We start from the raw sequence: 19,829 nt of genomic DNA, 5'->3' as shown, positions 1-19,829 counted from the left end.
TAATGAATGATAAATATATTTATACAAAAGTTCTATTATTTTTAAATATAGTTTTTTGATTTGTCATAATAAATATTTTTAATTTTGTCATCACAAATTTATCCTCCCTCTAAAATTCATAACGGTGTAATATAAAAGAGTAAAAATGTCAAAAGCTAATCAGAGTTATGTATTTAACCTATGATTAACTAAATTTTTCTAATGGATTCTAACGACAGAGATATATTTGAAAATATTAGAACTTTTACAGAAACAACATATAAAAGTTGAATTTTATAGAGATATATTTGTCATTCACTATATTTGTAGGAATATGTATGACATCAAACTTAAAAAGAAATAGTTGAGGAGGACATTTGAGAATGGGGTATAGTTGAGGGGTCTCGATGCATTTTTACCATTTTAATTTGGGACCAAAACTAAGAGTAGTCGAAGCCTCTCTCTCTCTCTCTCTCTCTCTCTCTCTCCTCCGCTACGAAACAAATCAACGGCGACCTCTCCCTTCCTCTTTCTCTCTCTCTCTCTCACGTCGACGAAACCCTAACCCTAATCCCCGATCCCCGATCCCCGCTCCGGAACGTCGACAACGGATCCACGGCTCCTCTCTGCAGCATCTTCAAGCCCTAATCTCCGCGGAGGACCCGTAATCCTTCGCCTCCTCCTCCTCCCTCAGCTTTGTGGATCAAAGGTTTGTTTACTCGATCTCCGATCGTTCTCTCTCGAATCCTTACCTCATACGCGAAGATTCAGATTTGTTCCCCTTAGATCTCGCGGTGCGGAGCTCGATCCGCTTTAGATCTCCTCGTATTTTGACATTAATCGATAATTTTCTTCTGGTTTTTCAGGATTTTGGAGCCGATTCCGTCGTTTCCGTCTCAGATCTCGGCTCTTGCTAGGATCTAGAGGGGTTTCGAGCAGTGATTCTCATGGATGGGGCTTCGAGCAACGGCGCGGCCGCTTCGGTGCCGCTGGCGAAGTGGAGGAGCGATTTCTCGAGGACTTTCCAGTACTATTTGGATAGATCCACGCCTCACACGGTCGAGAGGTGGATCGGAACGTTCGTGGTGGCCGCGATCTACGTTCTTCGAGTTTACTTTGTCCAGGGGTTTTATATTGTGACCTACGGCTTGGGGATCTATTTGCTGAATCTCCTGATAGGGTTTCTGTCGCCAATGGTGGATCCGGAGCTTGAGGCATCGGATGGGCCGGCTCTGCCGACGAGGGGCTCGGATGAGTTCAAGCCCTTCATTCGTCGCCTTCCTGAGTTCAAGTTCTGGTAAGCTTCAGTGTATCGTATTCTTCATGAGCTTTGAGCTTGTATGGGAATGCTTTATAGTGATCTTTAGCTTCGCGTACTTGTTCTTTGTTTATCTGATCTCTAATAATTGGTTGTTTGATGTATCAATATTACTGATCATTGAGGAGAATGTGGATAAGTGGCCAAAACGAGATGACAATATGCAAATAAATGCTCTTAGGCTAATACGAAGGAATCAGTTTTGATATATTTTTGTGACCTGTTGCTTAACTTATACTATACGCATTAAATTACTAGTTTTGTGGATGCAAATAGTTTGCCTTGCTGTGCATGGCAGTTAAAATTCACGATACACTTTAATGTGGATTTTTGGGATTGCCACAGTTGTTTCAGTACTTGATTCTTCCTTGTGTCCTTTAATACTAGTTCCTTTTTGTAGTTTTAAATTCTTTCTTAAGCTTGTTATATATGTACTCCTATAACAAATGACGTGGTTTATTAGCAACAATTGCGTGAGGGATAGGTTGAGAATGAATAATTTATTAATTATTAGAGTATCTGCTGATTTTACTTTTACAAGATGTTTTTATCAATTGTTTTCTGAATGTTCAAAATTTATGATGTCACCAGTATTTCTATTTGCGGAACAATTATCTTGTCTGTTTGCTGGTGTCAGTGTCACCTTATGGATATTTCTCATTTCGCTGTATTCCGTTAAGTTTTACAAGGGTCTTTTCTTCTCTTCCTTTTTCTGGATTGTTTTTTAAAGAAATCTTTTATGATTGTTTTAAAGAACTTGTAGTTACTTGTTAATCATATGGCGAGGTGCTAAATATAGAGCACATGAATGACCTATTCTCATGAATTTTTTTAAGATTTAGCATGACATATTCTCCCACGATGATTTACTTGTTTGCTGAAACTGATGCTGTAAATTGATTTGTGATGCACATTATTATGCACACTATTAACTAAGAGGTTTTTCGCTGTTTATGTTTTTCGTTTTTGTTGTCCATCAAGTTCTTTCAAGCTACGATGCTTAGGGATAAGCTTCTTTACATTTGTATCGCTTTTGTGCTTGCAAGCTTTTCTCTTCCCTCTAATCTCTCTCTCTCTCTCTACAAAACAGAAAAGTTACTACAAATGTTATTCTTTTGGTCAAACAGATTCAGAAACATGTAGTTTGCAGGCAATCTGATCCTAGCATAATTCTGTTGTTGTCTTAACCTTTAGAAAAAAGCGGAACAAAAATGCAAGCAATGCCAGTAGCTGACCAATTTTTTGGATATGTGTTTCATTGGGACCATTTGCATATTTCAGTCTTAAAGACTATTATTTGGAGATTTGTGTTTCAATGAACATCTGAGAGTTGATAACTGAGATCTATGGAGCCTGAAACTCTTTTTAATTATGAGAATTAATCATGTACACATGGTGCGTTTTACAGTTTATATTTTGGCAAGCATCATTATTAACATACGTGATTATCGCTCTCTTGTTATTCAGGTTGTTTTCTCAAGTTAGAGTCAACATTTTGTTACAAAGAACAGTTTCCATAATTTACCTTTTTCCCTGTAGAAGTCTTTTCTTTTGGGCCTTCCTTTCATAGTTCGTGATTCATATTTAGATTCACTTGCCATAAGTTCTATTGATATGACTAAGCTTAGGATCTATGTTTGAAAGTTGGCTGATGTTTTTGGTTTGCCATTTGCTTCTAAATATTTCATTTTGTTAACACCATGATCTAATATTTGGAGAATGCACTCATATTTTTGGTATTTTGTAATTTTATCTTTCCAGGTATGCTATCACAAAGGCATTTTGTGTCGCTTTTGTGATGACTTTCTTCTCCGTGTTCGATGTTCCTGTATTCTGGCCTATACTTCTCTGCTATTGGATCGTTCTCTTTGTCCTCACAATGAAGCGCCAGATTCTACATATGGTCAAATACAAATACGTGCCTTTTGACCTTGGAAAGCAGGTAAGAGTACTTTTTTTTTTTGCATTATTTTGTTAAAAATGTTTAATCACTTTTTCTGCCCCTTTTACGGCATAAAAAAGAGTTACTTTGATGAATTTTGGGAGGTCATTACGCTTTGCATATCTATGAAATTGTTCCATAAGCCAATTATTAACTTCGTAGCACTGCAGTTGTGGAAAGCAGTCGTCACATTTCTGTTAGTGCTTGTCTAAACGTAAAACCTGCATTTGAAGCAGTCGATACTTCTTGTTTTGCTGACAGTAGAAATCTTAGAGCTTGGTTGGCCCATCTGGGGCTTCTTTTGTGTTTTTTTTTTTTTTTTTAAAGAACTCCAGATGAACCCTAGCAACATAATTGATAATTTCCACAAAAACCGTACATCATAGCTAGAACGAGAAGCTGCAATTCTGAGCTTTTGCTTTTGAGCCCTAGGAGTTCCTCTTTTTTTTGTTTCCCCCTGGTTTCTCGAGTGGATAAACTTTCCAAGAAGTCAGACCAAGGTTGTAGTTTGTCCTTTTGTTTTTTATATTAATCTTATTACTAAATGATCATCTTATCACCTTGCATTTCTTAATCATTTTGTCCATATGTTGTTGGCAGAAATACAAAGGCAAGAAGCCCTCGTCAAGTGGCGGTTTATCTAAGGATTGATCTCCGCCATGCTTAGGAGGTCGCATTTGGCGCCCGGCATGCAACATTCGTGAAAGTAAAACATACTTATTTCTAGATTTTAGAGAACCTGAACAGTTTACTACCTGCTAGTTGTTGCTAATTCGTTTTCTTTCAATATTGTTTGGTTTGCGCGATAGCACGCTTCCCAAAACTTCTGCATATATATATAATATATATTGCTGTGATTCTTATTCCCCATATAATCAGGTATGCTTATTTTTGTATCCCGTTATATTCCTGGCAATGCTTTTAGCTGTTTGGTATTGGGTTGGTCCTATGGGATTATTACCTTTAGAAGCCCTGTTTCGACGCCGGAATAATTCATCAGGTGACAAATTTAGTGATGTTATTCTTTTGTGATTGCGGCAAGGAGGTTTATTTTTTTTTTTCCTGTTCACCCCTGTGAAGTAGTAACCATGATAGTTTGATAGTTTAATATAGTCAGAAGGTTGATTTATTAGAAATTTCAAAGAAAAATTATTCTTTTTGTAATGAATGAAGCTTTTGAGGATTGTTTGGTTGTATGTAATTGTAATTGCAATTGCAATGTAGTTTTAACTGTAAGCAAGTGTTTGGTTTGATGCATTCAAATCTAATTTGTTGTATTTGAAACTGTATAAGGTTCAACTGCAGCAATTGGAACTATGATCGAATTGGATGCAATTCTAATTGCAACAGTTACGGTGAGTAATTTTAAATAATAAAAAAAGCTTATCTATAAAATTTTCTTGTAAATATAAAAATATCTTATTTCTCCATATAGGGGATAGTCACACCATCCTATATATAAAGTACTAAAATTGTAATTTATATGTAGCTAAATAAATTTTTTATAACTGTTGGTATTTTTGTTGCATCTAACTAAATAAAGATGCATATTGTTGTAGCTATTGTATTTTTAACCGCATGTATTATATAGAATTATATACAACAAAACAGCCTCTAGTGTTAAAGTTGCTGTAATGAATGAGAGGCTCTCAATGTACTCAGTAAAAAAGTAATATTAAGTATTTTACTGTTGTGCATGTTTGGTTATGTTCCAAGTATAATCGTGAACTGATGTGCTTTTGAATATTTATAGAGCTTTTTGAGTATTTTTGGAAGGACATGCTTAAAGTCATTAAATGGCTCTAGCACACCTAATGCCTCAAGTCATTAAATGGCTCTAGCACACCTTCTAATGCCTCATCTTTACCAATGTTATCAACTTAAACCTTCATGCTAAGCAGCAGTAATACATTCTCTATACACATACTTAGTTTTCACTCGGTCAAATCCCACTGCTGCATCAACCAGGTGGTACAAACATGTGTTGTTAATAACTTAAGAACAACTTTATTTTCTGGAGACAAGATATACATTAGGGAGCATTTTTAGAGGAACTGATTCAAGTATTCGTCGACAGTTGTGTATTTGACCTCAGGGTAGAGCTCGCTTGCCTCGACACCGAGCGAAGGATCGATTTCAAAGTTGGTCTGGTCCCCCTTCACAAATACAGAGTGGTGGATCGCGAGTACTACGTTAAGCGGGGCCGGAGATTCTGCAGCAATCAAATTGCATAATTTCAGTACAAATTACTATTCAATAATAACTAGATGGAAATTCCGTCAGTAGATATATCAGCACTATTGCACAACTAGAAGCTTTAGTTTAGAGCTTTTGCTTTTGTAGTCTATAACTTTTTGGTATAGAAAAGTTATTTTAGAAGTCAGATCAAAAGGATACTCTTAGGTACAACATTAGTAGATTTACTTCTTTACCTTGAATTTTCTTCAGGACCTCCTCTTCTGGGATGTAGACCCTCTCAAAGGTCTTGCCAACCTTCTTCTCCCATAGAGAGACCAGCTCATTGTGGGATAAGATGTTCGCAGGCGGGCTTATGTAAAGGATCTTGTTCAAGGTTCTCGGATCGTCAACCGCCTTTACGGTGTATGTTCCAATATCTTCTTCCTTAACAAAAATTGCTGGAGGAAAGAAACAAAGATGACGGCATAAAATTATAATGGAGTAATAAATCGATGTTTGTTTCGTTCTCTCCATCCTTTTGTCCCAAACAGATCTTGTGCAGAAAGTGCTGTGAAGATGCACTGATAGGCCTTTACATTACATTACATTATCCCCAGCACCTCATGCTGCAGATAGTATCAGAAGCTATAAAAATTGGAGCTTCTACGTTTAGAACCTAGAAGGCTCAATGAAGCTCAATCTAGTTTAGCAATTGGAACCTTCGGACTTTTCATTTGCGTATGCCGTGCTTCTACTTCTGCAGTGGAGAAACTATTTCAAAAGTCAGGCCAAACAGAAATGTAAAGTGACTTTACTGTTTGGCCTTGCTTCTGATTTCTTACTTTCCGCTGCAATCCTCTTTAGTAAAGCACCTAGCAAATCGTAAAATGCCTGAAGCTTCTGCTCTAGTGAAAAATAGAAATGAAATTCTGAATCTCAAAAGATTTGGAGCTTTTGGTCTGCGCTGCACAGAGAAGCTGTTTAGTTCTCCTACTAACAGCGCCGCAACAGACTCTACAATAGGGCCAAACATGCTTGAATTAAGACAGAAAAGCTGCAAGAGGCGGAAACTGATAATGGGTGTAAAATGTTTACCTTTGACACTACCATCACCTAAGATGGTAACTTTGTCAGTGGGAAGACCACTAGCTGCAAACTGCCCCAGTGTGGGAAGGAAGCGCCCGGCAAAGAAGTTGGAGCAGACATAGGTGTGAGGTATCCCCTCCGCCTCGACAGCCCGCCGGATCCGAGCCTTGACGGCGAAGGTCGACTTCGCAGGCTCCACCGCATGCACGCGGTCGACATCGTTTCCAAACTCGGACGGTAAAAACCTCTACGACACAAACCAACAATACAAACAACATGAAACCTAACATTCTTATATGCTATCCTCTATTCTCTAAACTTAAACCTCACATTCATATGAAGTTCCAAGTGAAAATTGTAGCCCATTAAAGAAATATTCAACCAATATCATGAAAATATGAAGTCTACTACAACTTCCTAGAGTATTTTTGAGGCGAATAGAGTTTTGTTTCTTATATTTTGCCGAACATTCGGCTGCTGCTGCTTCTCGTAGTAGAGAAAACTATTGTAGAAGTTTATTCATCGAGTTTGTAGGTTAGGTTAATAGGAATAAAGAGATGGGCTTAAACCCCCACTAACCTTTATGTTACCGGCTTCTTTGATTGCGGCGATGATCTTCGTCTGATCCGCCAATTGAGCATACCCCACCGCCGAGATCACCACATCGACGGCCTTGATCGCCGCCACGAGGCTCTCGTGGTCATACAAATCCCCCTAACAATACATCATAAAGAAGAACATAGAATCAAACACTCTGTTTATCTGCAATTCGATGAATTCAAATGAATCCAATATTTATATATATACACACCTTAGGCCTCTTTGGTCCTGCTATATTGTATAAAACCAATCTTTCAAAATTTTAATTTTTGAATCCAACATTTCAATTTATTTGAATTAAATTATTTGATGGTTCTTTTGATACAAAATTTAAACTATTACGTACTTTAAGTAATTTATAGTCACATAAATTATATACAATATGTTAATTAATTCCGTAAAGATAAACAGAGCATTAAATATTTGAAGTTAAAGAATCATTCACCGGCTCAAAATCAAATAAATTAAAAAAATTAGGCAACAAAATTAGAACTTTAAAAGATTATATAGTAAGATCAAAATAGATAATAGCTCAGATATCTTCTATACATCCTTAGCCAAAATTAATAAATTCTATATTCAAATTGTTGATTTCGCCCAAAAAATAAAAATAAAATGTGGACGTAGTGTTGTCTAATCAAATACTATCCAAAGTACACAATAATACTAATAATAAAAATAAAAATAATTTTTTTTTTTGATATTTAGGTCTCAGATTCTCTCCTATTTTACTGTTCGGTACACTAAAAGCTCCAAATTTTTTTGGTGAAAAATGTATACAAGCCATTAGTTATATTTTTTGGACCAAATTTACCCCAAATTATCCAATTTACGAAACCATTACAAATCAAAATTATAATAAAACTAACAAATTATACATCTACCAACAGGAGTGGCAATTCAGCTCACTGTTTGCGAGTCAGGTCGTCTTCGGTTCGAAATAAGTTCGAGATCGAATCGCTCGAGCCGAATTTTTCGGCTTGTTTAATAAACGAGCGGAACACGAACTGGGGTCAACTCGTTCGTGTTCGGCGTGATAACAGCTCGAATACATATATTTTATATTTATATATATATAAATAAATAATTATATATATAATATATATTTTTATTATTATATTTTTAGGCCAACCTGAATAAAAATTTCAACCCAATATCCATTTATGTGTAAAGTTTAACCATTAAATCATAATCTAATGGGTAAAATATCGTAAAGTTATTTCCTATATATATATATATATATATATTTGAGTCCGGCTGGAATACTATTAATAGCACTAAGTATTTGGTGCTACCGAGTTTTTCACCGTTACTCTGTTAGATTTAACCTGTTGATTATTTTCACTCGTTAGATTATTCTATTCAACAAACAACTCACTCAACCCTAGAAAATCCACATCATCTTAACCGTACATTTTTTCATCCAAGGGCCGAAAACCTAATAGCACCAACACAGCTTGGTGCTATTGATAGCATTCCAGTCTAATTCTATATAGAGTACGTCTAGGATACTATCGATCTACCGAGTTTTTCACCGTTAGATAACAATTCACTCTGCCCTAGGAGGTCCTCATCATTCTAACCGTATATTTCTTCGTCCAAAGGTCAAAAACCTAATAATACCAACAATGCTGCTGTTGCCGAACACGTACTGAATTTTTCAACTCTATATTTTAACGGGCCAGCTGGAGATCGGCTCGTTAATGAAATGAGAGCCGGCCCAGCTTGCTCGTATTCGGCTCGTTGACACCCACCCCTACCTACCGATAACCAAACAAAAAAAAAGAAAAAAAAATTAGGGTTTTAGAGAGGAACTTTGATTAGGGTTACACCGGAGTCCTCGAAGGATCGGAGGAGCTGGGCCTTGGCGGGGTCGGAGGGGGCGGTGTCGCGCACCAACGCGTACGTGCGGTGGCCGCACCGCGCGCTCGCCGCGGTGATGAATTTTCCGATGTACCCCGTCGCGCCGATCACGAGGATCGCGCTCTTCGCCTCCGTCGCCGCCATCACTGATGCGATCTCCGCCGTCCGATCGCACGCGACGAAGAGGAGGAGGAGGAGGTGGTGGCCGTGGTGGAGTCGAATTACGAATTACACCCCTTGCGCTGCGTGTGGTGGTGGTGTATTTATAGAAGGGGCGATGAGGTGGATCCGGTCACCGTAGACGGTAAGGTTACCGCTCACACTATTAGCTAAGTTTCCTGAATTTGGGTAGGTGATATTCAAAATTTTATTTAAATTCGAACTCGAATTCGAATCCGAACGCAGCGCATTTATCTTATACTAAACGGATGTAATTTTAGATGCAGATACTAAACAAATAAAAGCCTGACAAATTTGGATTCGAGTATAGATTTTGACTGTACCAAATCCGATCCGAATCCGATTGGAGTCAGAGAGAGAATTGGGGTGGAATACTATTGATAGCATTTGGATTCTTTTGCTATCGAGTTTTTAATCGTTGGATGAAAAATTATAGGATTAAAATGATAACGGTCCCATAGCGTGCTCTCCTAGGATTGAGATGGAATTAAATTATAGATTAAACGGCGAAAAAATTAAAAAATACTAAGCCATTGGTGCTTATAGATTTTCGGTCTTTGGATTGAAGAATATAAAGTTAGAATAATATTGATTCTCTAGAAGGTAAATTTAATGGCGAAAAATTTACAAGCACCAAATATTTGATACTCTTAAAACCACCGTAGCCGGAGGCACACGCACTCTTTCTCTCTCTATATATAAATTTGTATTTAAAAAATTAGATTTGGTGTAATATGTTTTGAACTATTATAAGGAGAAATAATAATTTTGGATTCGTGTTTTTGTATTTGGATTTTGAAAATTTGGTCGATTTCGGATACGAATTTTTAAAATCTATTAGATTTGAATTCGCATTTGAATTTTATATTTGATAGTATCCCTATTCGCGGTCACTTGTTAAGCTCCGTACAATGTGGGGCCCGCTTAAATTGCAATGCCATGTTGTTGTCTATGAAGATTGAAGAGTCCTCTCGAGGGGTCTCGAGAGAGAGAGAGATGATGAGATTTATTATTTTCAATAATAATGATATATGTAAGGATAATGATGTTTCGACCAGGTTCATTGTATCTGGGCACCAAATTGGTACCCAGAGCTATAATTTAACAAAATATTAGGAAAAAAAAAAGTTGACGAAAAGATAAAAATAAAATCATATGGTACCAAATTAATACACTTTAAACCACAGGATAGTAAAATAAGAAAGTGCGAAACCACAGAGGTGGTATTTAAAGTTTTCTCATTTTTTATTGCACAGGAGAATCGCTTTTCAAAAGCCGTGTAGAATTTTCGCGCTTTTACGAGAAGCAGAAGCAGTATTTTTTACTTTTACTCTCTCCACTGAAGGTCCCAGAGTTGCACACAATGATGTTTCAAATCATCAATTACATGCTAAAGATGAATCATTAGTAACATCACAGCAGATTACATGGAATTTCTTAGACAAGTGTGTCTAGACACTCACTCACAGTGGTGTGCTTCACATGAGGGTATAATCGAGTCCCGTCGAAGCCCGATGAGTCGACGTCGAAGTACGTGTGGTCGCCCTTCACGAAAGCGGAGTACACAAACACCAAATCCATGTTTCGCGGGAACGGCGTATCTGCAGTTCTAAAGCAGATGATAAGCCTACAATAACATGGTACATAATGTGCGCGATTTCAATAAGCACTTAAAACCGTACCGCGAATGCTTTCAAGGAGCTGCTCCTCCGAGACGCGAACCTTTCGAAGCTCCTTGTTGAGTTTCTTCTCCCAAATCTCGACTAACTCATTCATCGAGTAGACGTTCCCAGGTGGTCTCAAATATAATGTCTTGTTCAGCGTCCTCGGATCGTCGATAGTACAAATGGTATAGTTAGCAACATCACGATCCGTAACGAACACAGCTGCAGGGAACAAATGTATCATCAAACATAGCGTAAATTCATTCTGGCTTGGTCCCAATCGTTCGATCGGTTATATTCCACCACCAAATTAGACAGAAATATCGGTGCGAGTGTACCATTAAACAACCTCATGAGCGCGTACATGGGCGATTTCATCCAATTTAACCGACGAATTTCATTGAAGCGACAAAGGATTCACAGAAGAAAGATTTTCTATCTTTAAGCTATATTTATAATGAACCGAAAGTGTCGAAATTGGATGCAAACCTTTAACATTTCCGCTGCCGAAGATCTTTATTTCGTCGCGTGGAGGAGCCTCTAGACCGGGTTGGACCAGCGACGGGAGCAAGTATCGCGCAAGGAAGTTGCAGCATATGTAGGTGTAAGGAATGCCTTCGCTCTCTACGCAGCGCCGAATTTCGGCCTTCCTTTCGTAAAAGCCGTAGTCCATGCCAAGGATTTGAACCTTCGTCGGATCAGCTCCGAATTCTGACGGAATAAACCTCTGCATCAAAGAAAAGCTGATTGTAGCAAACAAAACACAAAGTTATGGACAAATAAATTGTTGAAGCAAATTAAACTCTGGTTTATCGCTCGGCGAAAAAAACGAAGAGGAGAAGTTTCGGATATTATGAACATAAGGCAATGAGAATTTAGAATACTGACCTAGTTTGATCGAGTTGCGCACGAGCGAAGGATGCAAAATTGTTGAATGTAGAAAGGAAAGGATTCAGTTACCTTGATGCATCCAGCTTCTTTTATAGCTCGAATGAGAAGCTTCTGCTCGAGGGCTTGCTTTGATGGCACTGCACAGATGACAACATCTACTTTCTCGACGGCGGCAATTAAGCTCTGAAGATCTTCTAAAGAACCCTAAACTTATTGGAAAAAATACAATAAAAGAGAGAACTAAATATAAACGAATTCCGATACATAGGCAAAGACTCTCAACGGGAATCATCTTAAATCGACCTTCAATAAGCAGCGTACTTGTTCTCTCGATCGTTTAGTAATCAAAAGATACAGTTTTTGTTCGTCGATGTTACGGAGGAAATGAATCTAAAGAAGTAAAGCAATTTGAATATATAAAGAGATCATTGTGAAAATTGATGACTCATTTTAAAAACACCTCTGACTGATGAAGCTACTGATAAAAACTTGATTTGGATAATACCAATTACTCGAAAACTTCTCAGCTTTGCTTTTCACGCAATACCCAATGCATATTGTAGCAACGCAGCCATTAATTCCAAAAGCTCATGCCAGTAGTAGAAAGTTACAACCAATGCATTTAAAGCGTACATAGACGACATCTATGGGTCCCAATCGTGACTTGATCCAACCCGACCTTTCCCCATTTAGAATATAACTCTTTCAACCTGATCTCCCGCAGTTTCGAAACTGACTTGGCCAAACCCGACCTCCTACCACAGAGCTGGATGCTAGTCCTTAGATCTGATACAATTTGTTGGATTGTTGGTACTAACCATTAATTTCAAAAGCTCGAACTGTAAAAAAATACAATCAATTCACTCAAAGAGTACAACCACGACGCTCACGGCTCACGGGTCTCTATCGTGGACTTGTGATTTTGCCCAATCCTGCCTCCCGCCATTTCGAACTCGACTCGATCAAGCCCGGCCTCCCGCCACAAGAAAGGATGCCGGTCCCTTTAAGCCAACACCTAGTGCTTCGTATTTTTGATGCATCTTTACTTAATCGATCTTTTCGATAAATGGGTATCCGGGATCCCTCCGTTTAAGAGGTCCTGTGATCGATTCCATTCCCATATCCGCCATTTTGTTATTGATCTTTTTTGGTAACTGGTAACACCTAGGGTTTCAAAAACGAAAATGGCTTCGCATTCCTCGATCATGACCTATGGATACATCGAAACCCAACCCAAATTCGAAGCGATTGCCCCCCACATGTTCGAGGAAATGCTCCAAAGAGAGCTATTATACGGCATCAAAACCATGTTACTTTGCTATCGGCCCACAGATGTTCGACGAAATGCTCCTGACAAGTAGTACTAGTGTAAAGAGAAGGCCATTGAGGAGGGAGACGAACCTTGATGAGGGTGACGCCTAGGGTTCGGAAGGATCGGAGGAGGAGGGATCTCTCGGTGTCGTCGTCGTCCTCGGCGGAGGCGCCGCGCACGAGGGCGAAGGTGGGGTGCGACGCCGCGGCGCTCGCGCGCACCAGCTCGCGCCCGAGCCTCCCCGTCGCCCCGATCACCAGAACCCTACTCTTCTCCTCCTCCCTTGCGCTCTCCTCCTCCGCCATTGTTGCAGTGCTCCTCCTCCTTCTCGTCGTCGTCTCTCTCTCTCTATATCTCTCTCTCTCTTCCTGAAGAGTGGAGGACTTTTTTCGAAAATAACCCTGTGAAAGTTCGTATTTGCCAAACTAACCCCGTGAAAATTTTATTTGTGAAACTAACCCTCCTCTCGCCACGTGGGCGCCACGTCAGGGATTTCTCGAAAAGACGGTGAATCGTTCACCGTCTTTGATATTTGTTGTGAAGGCGGTAAATGGTTCACCGTCTTCATAAGACGGTAAACCATTTACCGTCTTTAGTACAAATCCCTACACTGCGCAAATCTTTCCAAGTCCATCCATAATATGGTGTCCTTGATAAGACGGTGAATCGTTCCCCGTCTTCTCGAGGGCACAGAAAAGGCGGACTTGAGAGGGTGGAAAGGGAAAAGGGCGGAAAGGAAAATTTTGCACTAAAGGCGGTGAATGGTTCACCGTCTTCTAAAGACGGTGAACCATTCACCGCTTTTAAACAAAAATTACAAAGACGGTGAACGATTCACCGTCTTTTTGAGGAATTCTTGACGTGGCGCCCACGTGGCGAAAGGAGGGTTAGTTTTACAAATAAAATTTTCACGGGGTTAGTTTGGCAAATATGAACTTTCACAGGGTTATTTTCGAAAAAAGTCCAGAGTGGACATGGGAAGGTAAAATATGCACGGAGACCCCTCGACTATACATTATTTTGAATAGGCGTATGATTTTTTGTTTTAGAATAAAAAAATATATGGAGATTGGAGACTCCCCAACTATGTATTATTTTATTAGTTGTTGAGGGTTCTCTACGGATTTTTTTTTTTTTTTAAAACTCTGTTGATCGCATTCGTGGTATGTGTTCCTCTCTTCTTCTCACTTGGATTTGATAAATTAATGACACATTCCTTAATTTTCTTTCAGAATCGCGCAAATTCTTTTACTTTTTGTTCCTTTTTATTGCCTATACTTTAGAAGTTGAATCAAATTTCTCTAGTTTCTGTTTCTGTAATCTCAATTCAGCTGATTCGTGTATAAAAACCTCATCCTTTATCGTGTTTGGTTTGATGTAAGTAGCGAGGCCGAAATCATTTTCGACTGTAAATTGTTACTTCCGCTGTTTAGTTTGCTGGAAATGATAATATGTCTTATTCGATTTTCATGAAACAAACAGAGGAAGTCGCGGAACTTCGAGTTCTCGTCCTTTGATTTTCAGTAACCCGAACACCAGGGAAAGACGCTTTCGTCGAACCAAACACGCTCTTTTCGTCGAAGAAAAACGATCTAATATCAATCACTTCATTCAAATACATCCTCTTAATATGTCCGAATTCGTCTATATATATATTATGATCTTTGCACTTTCTCATGCACTCACACTCTTGTGTACATGGTGTTTGCCCCCTCATGCTACTTCTCTTCATTGCACTGGAGTAAACATGCGTTCCATGTCGCTGTCGATCGCCTTGTATTCGTCGCTGTGCAAGTATTGAACGATTCTCGCGTGCTCGAACATTAACCTTCGGCACCCGCGAGGGACTAGGCTCGGCTTTAGATAATCGTGCACCAATTCGTCAAATGTGTTCTCCATTATGGCATTTAGACTGCGTAGAGCCTCCTCCTTGGAACAATCCTCTTCCTCCATGTAGATGGTGACCGCGTCGCTTCTTCCCTCGCCTTGGTTAACCTAAAACAAAGAGAGAACAATGTTTACGCCTATGTTTTGTTCTGTTCGGTTAAATGAACCTGGATATGAATTCACTACTACATTTTTATTGCGTGTTGTCGACGAAAGAGAGACATCGATTGTACTGCTACTACATACCTTGTGAGTTTGGAGATCGACAAAAATGGTCAGGTACGAAGATAAGTGATCTTGGATCGTCGATTTCTCATCCAAGCATCGGAGAGCGTAATATTGGACGCACTCTCCTATTAGGAACATGGCAGGGAGAACTCTGATGGCCACGCCGAGATCGGCTATGTTTTGATCAATGTATTCCTCTAAGGAGCCGATATATGGCTCGCCGCTTGTCTCTCTTTTCTTCATGTAATGCTTGATCTGCTTCACTCTCTGTTTTTGCGCATGTAAGTTGAGATTATTTTGCTTGTGACCAAAATTGTTAGATTGTACATTTTGTTTGGCATCAACTTACCAAATCATGCAAGTATGGGAACATCTCCTTTCGTTGTGCATTGCTTATTTGGGCTGATAGTTCATTCGTGGTATCGTACATTCCCATGAATGTCGCCTTTACGATGGAAGGGAGAGAGCGAACCATCGAAGGATCCCATCTGCATGAATAGTTGATCCAAAAAGTCATCTATTTCAGTACATAACCTTATTATGTGAAAAGTTCACATTTTTATTGCTTTGTGTGAACTTACTTTTCTACCGCTAGACACATGACTTTCAGTTCTTCGACAGATTCGTGGGATTCAAACAGATCTCTGAGAGTATTCTCGATGCAGTTGCATTTAGTGTAGGCTACGCGAGAATGCGAGAATTCCGGTTCGTAAAGAGTCGCGGCAATAGCAAAGTGGGTCTCTCTAGGGCATGCATTGCCGACAAGAGGGTCATCAAAGCTGCAACTATTCCACCATCTGAAACAAATGTAAGAGTTCATGTTAATTCAATTCATTATATGCTTTTATCAGATTATAACAAGAGCTAAACTTACTTTAGAATGGAGTCGATCTCCGCTTTGTACAGTGTTTGGAGCTTGTTGTAGTCTAGCTTGGCGAGTTCCATGTACTTCGGATCATTGACATTATACATCCTAAGTGATAAAACTTAGTTGATTAATATGTAAACTATGCAGAATTATTATTTCATAGGGCGTCGACATACCAGTAGATGGTCTTGGCAATCCAGACATCTAGTTCGCCGTATTGGTCGATGTACTCCCGTGCTTCGAGCCTCTCAAAACTCATCCTCCACGGTACTTTTAGGGCATGATCGACCTACTCATGTGATAGCTTTAGAATTTAGGACTTGAAATTTACTTGCGTGTTGAAAATATCATGAAAGATTCCTAACAACTGCCTCTATATGTATTTTACGGAAAGTGTACCTCTTTGTCCAAGGCCTTCTTTAAGGACCACTTGTCGTTAACTTCGTTGTTTTCGACGCAGTTCTTTAAGTACTCTTCGGCAAAAGCTTTGGCTTCTTTCAGTATCTTCTCCCCCGGGAAGGCAACCTGGGAGTACCTGTATAAGTTGAACATGTCGGAGACTCCTCGATGAGTTTGTCCTGGAAAGCATATCAAGGTGCCGTCATCGTCTTTGAAGTACTCCAGGACATCTGTTCAGGTACAAATTGTTTTAATGGTTTGTACTAGAATCGCACTTACGAGGACTAAATTGTCGACGATGAAACATTAATGAGAAAATCTGATCAAACTTTATTGCTAGATTGTTACATCGACATAAAACTTTTACCTGAGGACACAGGAAATCCTTGCAACCGCATTAGGCGGAGAGCCATGCAAGTATCATCGATGTCAGGGACAGGATTGTCTCTGCCCCAAGAAACTCCTTGTTTGCCGGCATTCCTGTAGAGAGATAATATGAGTCGAAAAGAAAAATTCCGCTCAAATGCAAATTTTGAAATCCACATCTTTTGTAGCTTAAGAAGATCTCTTATCATAATTTAGATTCCATGGAATCAAGTATAGGCTGGTTTTCGAGTATTTCAAGTATAGAATGGTTCAAATGTTTCTTTTCGGCATTACCTATATACATAGTCGAGAGTGTCGTATATTTCCTTCCGAAAATGGTGGTCGATCCCTAATCTCTGAATTGTGTCGATTGCCCAGATGCGCTCTAGAAGATCGATTGGGTATTGGCACGGTGCTGATGATCACAATCTTGTGGTTAGAGTTCTGAAGTGGAAGCTCAAAGAGATTGTAATCTACACATTATAAGCCTATTTTGCCTGGCTTTGCGAGCAACTTCTCTGCTCCTAAGAGCATACATTTTACCGTAAATTTACCGTAAATTTTGTATAGGATATGCATAAGGCTTTTCTCTTACCATTGTCTCCGAATCTGTTCACGACGAATGTTAAGAACTCTAAGCACTTCTTGTCGCCGGTCTTCATGTAGGCTACAGCTGTGGACGCCGGAGAGCTCAGGAAGCTCCCGTCTCGTGACTGCAGCTTAAGGATTCTCTCCCACTGCACCACCTCTTGAAGTGCTTCTAAATTGTAGAGCATCGTCGTGTGCACCGAATGCATCACGTCAAGCGGAATCCTGGTAGAAATTATTTGTTGTTATTGTAGGAAAAGTACTCTTGCTCACTATTTACAGTTTTCGACCTCTCTCTCTATATATATATATACAAAATTCTTGATCTTTTGTATTTCAACTGCCTCAACTAACATGCTGTTTGATTGAAAAACATCGTCAGAATTTCATGGCCGTATATTCTGAAACTTACTACGACATTCTGTAATGTTGTGACAGAAGTTGACATCATTTTTTCTGAAAATCTGAAAAGTTAAAATTTATGAACATTGTTCCAGAAAACCGGCCTGTAGTTTGAACTGCGTTTTTACGTTTTTCGCGATATGAATCAGTTTAGTGTTCTCACCTTTTGATTTTCTTTTCCGCGAATTTGACGATGTCCTGCAAACAAGGCAGGTTGTAAGGGAGATCGAGCCCGAGCATTTTGGCTTCGTTTAGCATCGCGGGGAACACGAGCTCGAACCCGCATGTGATGAGGCTGCTGCTTTGCTCGTCGAGAAACTTGACGTTATCGCGCAAATATTGAAGTCCTAAATTCATCAAAATACAAAGAATAAGAGGGTTCTTGTTAATGCCCTTCAAAAGGAATGCATTTTTTTTTTCCTTTTTTTCAATTTTGGCATATGTTGATATATTTGCTCTACAATTTTACAAAGAGAAATATTATACTATGTCTTTAGGTAAATGCTAAGTAGATTATACTGTTCAAATCATTTGACTGTTGTTTGAAGTTGGCTAAATTACACTTTTGGTCCTCAACCTATGACTCGGCTGACACTTTGGTCCTCAAACTTAATTTCTGGCTCAAACTTTGTAAATTGTTGCAATTAATTTTTATAGCACAATTTAGTTGGTTAAGTATTGATGTGTCAGTAATGTAGAAATGATGTAGAGATCACTTCCACATCAGTGGAACATCAATAACAACAAGTTACAAAGTTTTAGTTAGAAATTGCAACAAATTAAAGTTTATGGACCAATAATTTTACGTGCCTCATAGTATGAGGACCAAAAGTGTAATCTAGCCTTTGAAGTTTACGCGGAAAAAGCATGTAGATTTTTTTTTGCGTATCAGTCCCTAGAATCTTCGGATATTGCACATTAGTCCCTCAAATTTTGTTACCTATATTATTAGACCCCTTGAATAATCATTCTCAAGAATATTAACTAGATTTGTTGTCCATTTTGTATAAGTAAGATTAAGATGCTTGCATGGATAATAATCTTTACCTTTCTCTATTTGATCTTGTCCTATTTTCCAAGTCTCAAGTGCAAGAACACAAGCTAGAGTGTTCACAAGCCTATCATAGAGCAAGTAGAAGCTGGGCTCCCCCCAGGAGCCATCCTCAATTTGGTTCCTGAGAATCCAATCCACACACATGGGGAAATGAGGCTTATCCGCGCCGCCGTCGACCGACGGAACACGAGCCACCCATGCAGTGTCGTATGCCGAAGGGCTCGTCTCGCCGTCGTTCATCGCGCGGAACTTCTCCTTGATCTCTCCAACAAGTTGCTCAATCCTCTGGTCACTTTCTTCCTGGGTATCTTCCTGTTTGTGCAAAGAAAACCAGCTTCTAAGGGACTTGTTTGCAATATCCAAACTTGGAGGGACTAATATGCAAGATTTCCTTTCTTTTGTCCTTAATTGAACAGTAACCTCAAAATCAGAGTTATTATGATGGCGATAAGCCGATAATTTTGGTAATTTATGTAACACCATAATAATCCTACATCGAATGAAAAATTTGATAAAATTTTGTAGTGGCAAAAAATTTTTGATAAATTTTTATGCTGAAAAAAATTGATAAGTGCTTTTCTGAGCAACACCTCTACAATAACTATAGAAATTTACTGGGTTATATATCTACACCATTGTTTCCTAATGTTTATCTAATTTACACTTTACTAAATAATATTTTAATATTTTTCAATGGTAAAAATGTATAGGGTTTATTTGACCTATGGACCATTTTGATTTGATCATCCAACTTGTCAAAAACTTGATTTTACTATATAATCTTTTAATTTGTTTGATTTGAATCCATCAACGGTACTTTAACTTCACAGTTTGATTGTGTCTTTTATCTTTACATATTTAATTAGCATATTTTATGTAATTTTCATAACTATAAATTCACTAAAATAAGTAATTATGTATGTTTTGAAGTCAAAATGTCATTGGCTAATTCAAATAAAAAAAAGGATAAATAAAATTAAAATTTTAAAAAATTAGATACCCAATTCAAAATAGTTTATATATA

General features: G+C 38.6%; 4 protein-coding genes across 7 annotated transcripts; 1 reads left to right on the top strand and 3 right to left on the bottom strand.

Moving 5' to 3' along the window:
• Nucleotides 441–4,135, top strand: LOC109710148 (protein RER1B-like). The gene is made up of 4 exons (XM_020232610.1): nucleotides 441–688; nucleotides 846–1,276; nucleotides 3,059–3,239; nucleotides 3,840–4,135. The coding sequence occupies exons 2-4, from the start codon at nucleotides 927–929 to the stop codon at nucleotides 3,888–3,890; spliced, it is 582 nt and encodes a 193-aa protein (XP_020088199.1). The 5' UTR covers nucleotides 441–688; nucleotides 846–926; the 3' UTR covers nucleotides 3,891–4,135.
• Nucleotides 4,974–9,209, bottom strand: LOC109710146 (isoflavone reductase-like protein). Of its 3 annotated transcripts, XR_002216305.1 has the most exons (6): nucleotides 8,919–9,209; nucleotides 7,083–7,217; nucleotides 6,513–6,750; nucleotides 5,672–5,875; nucleotides 5,086–5,451; nucleotides 5,004–5,050 (listed from the first exon to the last, which is right to left on the bottom strand). XR_002216305.1 is itself a non-coding variant. In XM_020232608.1 (5 exons), exons 1-5 carry the CDS (start codon nucleotides 9,108–9,110, stop codon nucleotides 5,285–5,287), a joined length of 936 nt encoding a protein of 311 aa, XP_020088197.1. In that variant the 5' UTR covers nucleotides 9,111–9,209; the 3' UTR covers nucleotides 4,974–5,284. The 3 variants fall into 3 exon arrangements, 2 of the variants coding, with proteins under 2 accessions (XP_020088197.1, XP_020088198.1); XM_020232608.1 differs by having other exon boundaries at nucleotides 4,974–5,451; XM_020232609.1 differs by having other exon boundaries at nucleotides 4,974–5,451; nucleotides 8,934–9,209.
• Nucleotides 10,368–13,374, bottom strand: LOC109709786 (probable pinoresinol-lariciresinol reductase 3). 2 transcript variants are annotated; one of them, XM_020232107.1, is made up of 5 exons: nucleotides 13,103–13,374; nucleotides 11,771–11,905; nucleotides 11,300–11,537; nucleotides 10,829–11,032; nucleotides 10,368–10,755 (listed from the first exon to the last, which is right to left on the bottom strand). In XM_020232107.1, exons 1-5 carry the CDS (start codon nucleotides 13,316–13,318, stop codon nucleotides 10,694–10,696), a joined length of 855 nt encoding a protein of 284 aa, XP_020087696.1. In that variant the 5' UTR covers nucleotides 13,319–13,374; the 3' UTR covers nucleotides 10,368–10,693. The 2 variants fall into 2 exon arrangements, with proteins under 2 accessions (XP_020087696.1, XP_020087695.1); XM_020232106.1 differs by having other exon boundaries at nucleotides 10,368–10,747; nucleotides 13,103–13,373.
• Nucleotides 14,493–17,575, bottom strand: LOC109710737 (bifunctional levopimaradiene synthase, chloroplastic-like). Its single transcript, XM_020233476.1, has 10 exons — nucleotides 17,357–17,575; nucleotides 17,056–17,176; nucleotides 16,763–16,875; nucleotides 16,396–16,625; nucleotides 16,173–16,285; nucleotides 16,003–16,101; nucleotides 15,710–15,925; nucleotides 15,478–15,616; nucleotides 15,147–15,395; nucleotides 14,493–15,008 (listed from the first exon to the last, which is right to left on the bottom strand). Exons 1-10 carry the CDS (start codon nucleotides 17,556–17,558, stop codon nucleotides 14,742–14,744), a joined length of 1,749 nt encoding a protein of 582 aa, XP_020089065.1. The 5' UTR covers nucleotides 17,559–17,575; the 3' UTR covers nucleotides 14,493–14,741.

This window comes from Ananas comosus, linkage group 5 (genome assembly GCF_001540865.1).
Source record: "Ananas comosus cultivar F153 linkage group 5, ASM154086v1, whole genome shotgun sequence".
Lineage (NCBI taxonomy): Eukaryota > Viridiplantae > Streptophyta > Magnoliopsida > Poales > Bromeliaceae > Ananas > Ananas comosus.
The sequence above is the reverse complement of the archived record's forward strand: the minus strand, read 5'-3'. Positions and strand labels throughout refer to the sequence as shown.